Below are 10653 nucleotides of genomic sequence, written 5' to 3' on the forward strand. Positions count from 1 at the left end.
AAACCTTCAGTCAAAAGAGAGAACTACAGCAACAGCAGAAAACATGCATAAGAGAGACACACTGTATAGGTTCCGAGTGTGGGAAAGATTTCAGTAGGAAGAAAGAGAAACATGAGAACAATAATAAAGAAACTAGAGTGTGTACAACTACGGTAGATGAGAAAACTTTTATCAATAAAGGAAGTGTTACAAAATGCCAGAAAAATGACACTGATGAGAGATTATCTGCATGTTCTAGTCGTGACAACAGCTTCAGTCAGGAAGAAAACGTCATAAGAAATGCAAAATTCCACCCAGAAGAGATACTAGTTTCAAGTGCTGAATGTAAGAAAAAATTCAGCCATAGAGAAACATTCACAGATCATAAAACACCTCAGACTGGTGAAGAATCAATGACTACTACTAAACCTGAAAAAGTCTTTTGCAGAAAGACAGACCTCTCAAACTACCAGAAAATTCAGAAAAATGAAAGCTTGTGTACTTCTGCTGACAGTGGTACAAGTGCTTGCTGGAAAAGAAACCACAAAGGAATGAAACTACTTAACTGTACTGAGTGTAATAAAAGCTTCAGTCAGAAGGGAAACCTCACCAGACACCAGAGAATTCACACAGGAATGAAACCATTCATCTGCAGTGAGTGTAATAAAAGCTTCAGTCAGAAGGAATACCTCACCAACCACCAGAGAATCCACACAGGAGTGAAACTGTTTATCTGCACTGAGTGTAATAAAAGCTTCACTCATAAAACAAGCCTCACAAAACACCGGAGAATCCACACAGGAGTGAAACCATTCATCTGCACTGAGTGTAATAAAAGCTTCAGTCGGAAGGCAAACCTCACAGAACACCAGAGAATCCACACAGGAATGAAACCATTCATCTGCACTGAGTGTAATAAAAGCTTCACTCATAAAATAAGCCTCACACAACACCAGAGAATCCACACAGGAGTGAAACCATTCATCTGCACTGAGTGTAATAAAAGCTTCAGTCGGAAGGTAAACCTCACAAAACACCAGAGAATCCACACAGGAATGAAACCATTCATCTGCACTGAGTGTAATAAAAGCTTCAGGGAGAAGGGAAACCTCACAATACACCAGAGAATCCACACAGGAGTGAAACCATTCATCTGTAGTGAGTGTAATAAAAGCTTCAGTCATAAAACAAACCTCACAGAACACCAGAGAATCCACACCGGAATGAAACCATTCATCTGCACTGAGTGTAATAAAAGCTTCTGTCAGAAAACAAGCCTCACAATGCACCAGAGAATCCACACAGGAGTGAAACCATTCATCTGCAGTGAGTGTAATAAAAGCTTCAGTCGGAAAACAAGCCTCACAATACACCAGATAATCCACACAGGAGTGAAACCATTCATCTGTACTGAGTGTAATAAAAGCTTCAGTCGGAAAATAAGCCTCACAATACACCAGAGAATCCACACAGGAATGAAACCATTCATCTGCACTGAGTGTAATAAAAGCTTCACTCACAAAATAAGCCTCACAATACACCAGAGAATCCACACAGGAATGAAACCATTCATCTGCACTGAGTGTAATAAAAGCTTCACTCACAAAATAAGCCTCACAATACACCAGAGAATCCACACAGGAATGAAACCATTCATCTGCACTGAGTGTAATAAAAGCTTCACTCACAAAATAAGCCTCACAATACACCAGAGAATCCACACAGGAATGAAACCATTCATCTGCACTGAGTGTAATAAAAGCTTCACTCTCAAAACAAGCCTCACAATACACCAGAGAATCCACAAAGGAATGAAACCATTCATCTGCACTGAGTGTAATAAAAGCTTCAGTCGGAAGGGAAACCTCACACAACACCAGAGAATCCACACAGGAATGAAACCATTCCTCTGCACTGAGTGTAATAAAAGCTTCAGTCGGAAGGGACACCTCACCACACACCAGAGAATCCACACAGGAATGAAACCATTCATCTGCACTGAGTGTAATAAAAGCTTCACTGAAAAAATAAGCCTCACACAACACCAGAGAATCCACACAGGAATGAAACCATTCATCTGCACTGAGTGTAATAAAAGCTTCAGTCAGAAAAAATACCTCACAAAACACCAGAGAATCCACACAGGAATGAAACCATTCATCTGCACTGAGTGTAATAAAAGCTTCAGTCAGAAGGAATACCTCACCAACCACCAGAGAATCCACACAGGAGTGAAACTGTTTATCTGCACTGAGTGTAATAAAAGCTTCACTCATAAAACAAGCCTCACAAAACACCGGAGAATCCACACAGGAGTGAAACCATTCATCTGCACTGAGTGCAACAGACGCTTCAGCCAGAAGGTACACTTCACAGAACACCAGAGAATACACACAGGAATGAAACCATTCATCTGCCCTGAGTGTAATAAAAGCTTCACTCATAAAATAAGCCTCACACAACACCAGAGAAGCCACACAGGAGTGAAACCATTCATCTGCACTGAGTGTAATAAAAGCTTCAGTCGGAAGGGAAACCTCACAAAACACCAGAGAATCCACACAGGAATGAAACCATTCATCTGCACTGAGTGTAATAAAAGCTTCAGGGAGAAGGGAAACCTCACAATACACCAGAGAAGTCACACAGGAGTGAAACCATTCATCTGCACTGAGTGTAATAAAAGCTTCAGTCATAAAACAAACCTCACAGAACACCAGAGAATCCACACAGGAATGAAACCATTCATCTGCCCTGAGTGTAATAAAAGCTTCAGTCAGAAAATAAGCCTCACACGACACCAGAGAATCCACACAGGAGTGAAACCATTCATCTGCAGTGAATGTAATAAAAGCTTCAGTCAGAAGCAATACCTCACAGAACACCAGAGAATCCACACAGGAATGAAACCATTCATCTGCACTGAGTGTAATAAAAGCTTCACTCATAAAATAAGCCTCACACGACACCAGAGAATCCACACACAGGAGTGAAACCATTCATCTGCACTGAGTGTAATAAAAGCTTCAGTCAGAAGCAATACCTCACAGAACACCAGAGAATCCACACAGGAATGAAACCATTCATCTGCAGTGAGTGTAATAAAAGCTTCAGTCGGAAGGAAAACCTCACAAAACACCAGAGAATCCATGCAGGAGTGAAGCCAGAAGCAATACCTCACAGAACACCAGTGGAGGAGTGGCCTGGTGGTTAGGGTGGTGGACTTTGGTCCTGGGGAACTGTGGAACTGAGTTCGATTCCCGGCACAGGCAGCTCCTTGTGACTCTGGGCAAGTCACTTAACCCTCCATTGCCTGCTGCATAGAGGCTGCCATGAGTGGGAAAGCGCAGGGTACAAATGTAATAAATAAATAAAAATTTTAAAAAAGCCATTTAGATGCTCTGAGTGTGGTAAAACATTCATTGACAAGGAAACACTTACTATGAACCAGAATAGCCATTGAGTAGTAAAACTATTTCCATTGGTTTTCTTGTGATAACTTATACTGTGCCCAAACTGAAAACTCTTTTCTCTATCTGGTGGATAATAAAAGCAGTTAATTGTGAACCCTAACCACCCTAAAAGTGGCTGTACACGAGGAGTTGTGATAGTGAATAAATAAGTGTATGTTTGTGGCTCTAGTCATTCATCCAACGGTTATATAATCCTTTCAAGAAATCCAGTTAATCATTTAACTTATTAGTGGAACATAACCACAAAGGCATGTTATGGTTGCATTTTCAATATGGTAATACTAGGGCCCAGCTATTTGGAGTTAGTCTTCACTTGACCAAACTTCCTTTCCTGGTGCCGTCACCATCCAGCTGCATAGGCAGTGTCTTAAAAGGTGGAGGATAAAGGATTTTTTTTTTACATTTAAATCCCACATTATTCCAAGCAAACGTTTCCTTGTCTGTGCTCACCTCGCCCTCTGGTGGCCAGACTTGGTGGCTGAAATGGACTGTCTGTTTACTGTCACCTGTTCCAGACTTCTGCCCAGTGTAGTCCAGATCTTCCGGGCTGCCAGAATTGCTTTCCCTGTTGAACCTGTTTGTACCTGTACCTGTACCATCTATCCCCCCTTCAATCTGTTCAGAACTCTGCTGCACGTTTTATATTCCGCCTGAACCGATATACTCATATCACCCCTCTTCTCAGGTCACTTCACCGGCTTCCAATCAGATACCGCATACAGTTCAAGCTTCTCCTTCTTACCTACAAATGCACTCAGTCTGCAGCCCCTCATTAACTCTCTACCCTCATTTCCCCTTACGTTCCCGCCCGTAACCTCCGCTCACAGGCCAAATCCCTCCTCTCAGTACCCTTCTCCACCACCGCCAACTCCAGGCTCCGCTCATTCTGCCTCGCCTCACCCTATGCTTGGAATAAACTTCCTGAGCCCTTACGCCAAGCCCCCTCCCTACCCATCTTCAAATCCTTGCTCAAAGCCAACCTCTTCAATGTTGCTTTCGGCACCTAACCTTTATACCTTTCAGGAAATCTAGACTGCCCCTATTTGACTGACTGTACATTTGTCCTTTAGATTGTAAGCTCCTTTGAGCAGGGACTGTCCTTCTATGTTAAATTGTACAGCGCTGTGTAACCCTAGTAGCGCTTTAGAAATGTCAAGTAGTAGTAGTAGTAACAGCACCCGTAGTTGCCTTGTGATTGCTGCAGCTGAGCTTTAGCAGCTGATGGGCTTTATTAATCATCTAGAAACTTCTGTGTTTGCCTTTGCATCGTCTAAGGTCCCTGGTATGTGGGTGTGCTCTGTGCACTTCTGCCTAGTCCAGTTCTAGCCTGAGTTTCTTGCCTGATTCTAGTTTGTTTGTGTGTAGTTAGCTTTCATTTTATTGCTTAGTTCCTAGTCTTGTTTCTGGTTTGCATTCCCTTGTCTTGTGCCTGTGTTTCTTTTTCATGGCTGCTTGGCAGCTTTCAGTCCTGACTCTCACCTGTCTGTGTTTCTGTCTTAGTGGCTGCCTGGCAGCTTTTAGTCCTGACTCTGTTGTGTGTTTCCTGCTGGTATCCAGTTCCTGCCCAGTCCGGTAAGTCCTGCCGGCTGCCTGCACCCAGGGGCTCAACTCCTGGAGAAGGGTGGTCAAGTGCAGGTGAAGCCTTGCTCCAGTCCTGTGTTCCAGTCCAAGTGTTCTTGTCCAGTGTGTTCCTGCTTTGCTTATCCCTGTCTGCAGTCCCTGCTTTATGTGTGTGTTAGCCCAGTGCTGGTTGGGGTGGTTTTGCCTGCCACTGCCGCAACTTGGCAGCGGCCCAAGGGCTCACAAACCTAGTTGCTGCTTTGAGACCTAACACAAACTCAGGTTCAATGTGGCTTACATTCGAAAATACAGTATGACAGAATAATAGAAATCAGGTATATTCTGGGACCAAGTGGATATGTCTGAAACATTTAACAAAGTTGAGATTAGCATATATATCCAACTGGGCATTTAAAAGTCTGTCCTTTAATGATGCCAAATGACGCAAAGAAAAGCGCCAGTGAACTAACCAACTACAGGCCAGTAGCATCCATTCCATTAATAACTAAAATAACGGAAGGGTTGGTGACCAAACAACTCACAAGCTAGCTAAACAAATTCTCAATACTCCATGACTCCCAATCAGGATTTCGGTCAAACCACAGTACTAGTCACCCTCATGACTAAATTAAAACAAACAATCGCAACAGGAAAGAACATACTACTTCTACAATTCGACATGTCAAGCGCTTTTGACATGGTTGATCATGGAATATTACTACATATCCTTGAATACTTCGGAATTGGAGGCAATGTTCTCAATTGGTTCAAGGGATTCCTAACCACACGATCATATCAAGTGACATCCAACTCGACTACTTCAGCCACATGGATACCTGAATGCAGAGTCCCACAGGGATCCCCCCTATTGCCGACCCTATTCAACTTAATGATGATACCTTTAGCCAAACTACTATCAAACCAAAACCTTAACCCATACATATATGCAGACGACGTAACGATCTACATCCCATTTAAACAAGATTTAAAGGAAATTTCCAACGACATCAACCAAAGTCTCCATATCATGCATTCATGGGCGGATGCTTTTAGATTGAAACTTAATGCAGAAAAAACCCAATGCCTAATACTCACATCTCAACATAACAAGAACAAATTCACAGCCATTAACACACCAAATCTGAACCTTCCTATTTCGGACACCCTAAAAATTCTTGGAGTTACCATCGATAGACATCTAACACTCGAAAGCCATGCGAAAAACACAACCAAGAAGATGTTCCACTCGATGTGGAAATTAAAAAGAGTAAAACCTTTCTTCCCAAGGAATGTTTTCCGTAATCTGGTACAATCAATGGTGCTCAGTCATTTAGATTACTGCAACGCACTCTATGCCGGCTGTAAAGAGCAAATAATCAAGAAACTTCAGACAGCCCAGAGCACTGCAGCTAGACTCATATTCGGAAAAACAAAATATGAAAGTGCCAAGCCCCTACGAGAAAAACTACACTGGCTCCCACTAAAAGAACGCATCACGTTCAAAATTTGCTCCCTAGTTCACAAAATCATTCATGGAGATGCACCAGCCTACATGTCAGACCTGATAGACTTACCACCCAGGAATGCCAAAAAATCATCCCGCACATTCCTTGATCTGCACTTCCCTAACTGCAAAGGTTTAAAATACAAAGTAATGCACGTGTCAAATTTCACCTACTTAAGCACACAGTTATGGAACGCACTAAAATGACTTACAAACTAACGAACTTCCGCAAACTACTGAAGACCCATCTCTTCAGCAAGGCTTACCACAAAAATCAACCAATGTGAATATACATAAATCCTCCACATGTAGTTAGAAATGTGTTATAATATCTGTTTGTCATACTACTATGTCTTATCATTATCATGTTGCCAAAACTTTTCTATAACACTAAATGCCTATTTTTCTATTATATTTCCACTATCCATGATGTATTGTAAGCCACATTGAGCCTGCAAAGAGGTGGGAAAATGTGGGATACAAATGCAATAAAAGAATAAATAAAATAAATGCCAAATGTTCAGAAATCATAGCCATAAGTGTAGACAGTTATTCAAATATTATTACAAGCATACCCTAGAACAAGCATCCATACACACACTGTAAAAGTAAACAACTTGTACAGAGTATATGAAAAACTTAATTTTTATCTTCCCAAATTCCAGGCAGCAGATATACTACAAATCAGCAGAAACCAAAACAGTCCAAAACAAGTAAAGTCAGAAACAACACCTTTGGGTTTAAAAAGCAATACCATGTGCATGTAAGTCTGGATAAACAAATTAAAACAAAATTTAAAGCAAACGCCCTTAATATGTAATACTTGGTAGCAATCATAAAACAGTGATGGAAAATTCACATAGGAAGCAGCCTGAGCCAACAGATTTATTTTCCATTGAACATAATTAACTTTGTATGAACTTGGCTGCTAATAGTGTGCTGAACTGGACAATGTTGGCACATTTAGACTGACTCTGGACTTCTGCATGAAGGTAGCTCCGCCCTCATTATTCAATATCTGTCTTTTAATTAACAGTGCATTTTTATAATATACAACTGCAATCCACAAAACAAAAGAACAAGTTCCCACATGCCATCTTTTTCTTTTGATCTAAGCACAGGGGGAGAAAAAAAGATTTTAAATGCTCCCAAGTTTCAACCTAATTCGTGTTTAGTGTGGGTTATAAATGTCATAAATAAGTAAATAAATTGCTAGATAGAAACACTGAATATTGATTCTCATAACGATAACCAAGATAACCAAAGGAATGGTAACCAAACAACTCACAAACTATCTAAACAAACATTCAATACTGCACGATGCCCAATCAGGATTCCGGTCGAACCATAGCACTGAAACAGTATTAGTCACCCTTATGACTAAATTTAAACAAATAATAGCAACTGGTAACAATATACTCCTCCTACAATTTGACATGTCAAGCGCATTTGACATGGTCGACCACAGAATCTTACCACACATACTGGAATACTTTGGCATTGGAGGAAACGTCCTGAACTGGTTCAAGGGGTTCCTAACATTGCGCTCGTATCAAGTCACATCAAATTCAACCACGTCCAAGGCATGGACACCTGAATGTGGAGTTCCACAAGGATCACCTCTTTCACCAACTATCTTCAACCTTATGATGATCCCTCTAGCAAAACTCCTATCAAACCATAACCTTAACCCATACATATACGCCGATGATGTGACGATATACATCCCCTTCAAACAAGACATCAAAGAAATCTTCAACAAAATCAATCAAAGTCTATACATCATGAACACCTGGGCAGATGCATTCCATCTGAAACTAAATGCAGAAAAAACCAAATGCCTGATACTCACCTCCCAATACAATACAAATGAATTCAACGAGATAAGCACACCAAACCAAAACCTTCCAATCTCAGAAACGCTAAAAATTCTTGGAGTCACTATTGACCGCCACCTAACTCTCGAAACTCATGCAAATAACACAACTAAGAAGATGTTCCACTGCATGTGGAAATTGAAAAGGATTAAACCATTCTTCCCAAGATTTGTCTTCCGCAACCTAGTGCAATCCCTCGTCCTAAGCCATCTGGATTACTGTAACTCACTATACACAGGCTGTAAAGAGCAAGTGATGAGGAAACTGCAAACAGCCCAGAACACAGCAGCCAGACTCATCTTCGGAAAACCAAAATATGAAAGGGCAACACCACTACTAAAGCAACTACACTGGCTTCCATTTAAGGAACGCGTCACTTTCAAGGTATGTACACTAGTCCACAAGATCATTCATGGTGAAGCCCCTGCCTATATGTCCGAGTTGATAGACCTTCCAACCAGAAATGCTAAAAGATCATCCAGAACATACCTCAACCTCCACTTCCCTAATTGCAAGGGCGTGAAATACAAGACGCTACACGCGTCAACCTTTTCTCACACGAGCACGCAACTTTGGAATACACTGCCGCGCAACCTAAGAATGACTCACGAACAAGCCTCCTTCCGCAAATTACTGAAGACTCATCTGTTTGAAACAATTTATGGCAAGAGCTAAAACACATAGAGTCCACACTCACTGATCATCAATGCTCCATACATCCACTTCTAACCTTCATCCCCCGTAATTCCACATCACTCATACATCTGCTCACAGGAATATGTACACCATATATCTCTGTGTCTTAACACTGCCCTTTAAGCTTCCCATTGTCTCTTTCCAACGTTTCAATGTTGATGTCCCATTGTCATATTCTTAATGATACTTCGATGGTTTCACAAAACTTGCACAATGTAACCTATAACCAAGTTGTAACAAATGTATTTCCATTATTCATATCTTATTGTAAGCCACACTGAACCCGCAAAGAGGTGGGAAAATGTGGGATACAAATGCAATAAATAAATAAATAAATGTTTGTTTTAGTGGCTCTTTACCAGGAGAAAATAAATCTCTGTACGGATATAGACTTATATTTGGAAAAACAAAATATGAAAGTGCAAAACTACACTGGCTCCCTCTTAAAGAACGTATCATGTTCAAAATCTGTACGTTAGTCCATAAAATCATTTACGGACCTAGTGGATCTCCCATCCAGAAATGCCAAAAGATCTGCCCGTACCTTTCTTCATCTGCACTTCCCCAGCTGCAAAGGATTAAAATACAAACTGACACACGCGTCCAGCTTTTCCTACATGAGCACGCAGTTGTGGAATGCACTTCCAAAACACCTAAAAACAATCAATGAAATCGTTGAAAACCTCTCTCTTCACCAAAGCTTACCAGGAAAATCCATAACTAACTACAACACACCACCACGCGTTCCTGATTATGAATGTCTTGTTTTCTACAACTCTTTGATTACTATTCTTGTCATCTTTCTAACACCAATTGTATTTCTGTACCCTGAAATGGTGTTGCCATTACAGGCATTTGTAAGCCACATTGAGCCTGCAAATAGGTGAGAAAATGTGGGATACAAGTGCAATAAATAAATAAATAAAAACACATACTAGAGTGTGTGTAGAAGGAATGGATCCTAAGGAGCTTAGCTTAACCAGCCCCTCCAAATGTTTTAGAAAAGAAATTACTACTCTTATTTATCTCTATAAAGGTATTCCATTATTATATTTCCTCTGTGTCCATCTGTATACTGCACAAGCCGGCAAGTTTGCAAATATAAGTGAGATGAACTAAATGGATGTAGCAGCTCATAGGAGTGTTGCTTTGTTTTCAGTGTACTAGAGATGACGGATGTGCGGAAAAGGCGAAAGAGAGATTACCCTACGTGGCTTCAACGATATGATGTCACTTCAGTCCTTGTCCTAGACCCCGCTTCTTATTTCCCTGATTGGTCAGAAGACTCCCGAGGGCGGGATTGCTCTAATAGAGGAAGGAAAGATGCTCTCTCCCTATTTGTTGTTCATCAAGTGCAGGAAATGAGGTACAGTATAGACTGTTTTAGAGCCTCTGCTTCCTCCTTCATTAGGGGACACCGTAAAGAGTAGTTACTTACCTGTAACAGGTGTTCTCCGAAGACAGCAGGCTGCATATTCTCACAAGTGGGTGACGCCACGTCGGCCCCGGAGGATTTCAAAGCAAAATCCAAAAATCTCTTTCACGGCGTTCCGCCGCGCGAGCG

General features: G+C 41.2%; 1 protein-coding gene across 1 annotated transcript; it reads left to right on the plus strand.

The window, feature by feature from the left end:
• Positions 1–596: 596 nt before the first annotated feature.
• On the plus strand, positions 597–2735 carry LOC115462319 (zinc finger protein 850-like; the record flags this gene model as incomplete). The annotated part of the gene is made up of 1 exon (XM_030192327.1): positions 597–2735. A coding segment is annotated over one exon (2139 nt), but the record flags the coding sequence as incomplete, so codon positions are not given.
• Between the last annotated feature and the right edge of the window lie 7918 nt (positions 2736–10653).

Source organism: Microcaecilia unicolor, chromosome 1 (genome assembly GCF_901765095.1).
Source record: "Microcaecilia unicolor chromosome 1, aMicUni1.1, whole genome shotgun sequence".
NCBI classification, from domain to species: domain Eukaryota; kingdom Metazoa; phylum Chordata; class Amphibia; order Gymnophiona; family Siphonopidae; genus Microcaecilia; species Microcaecilia unicolor.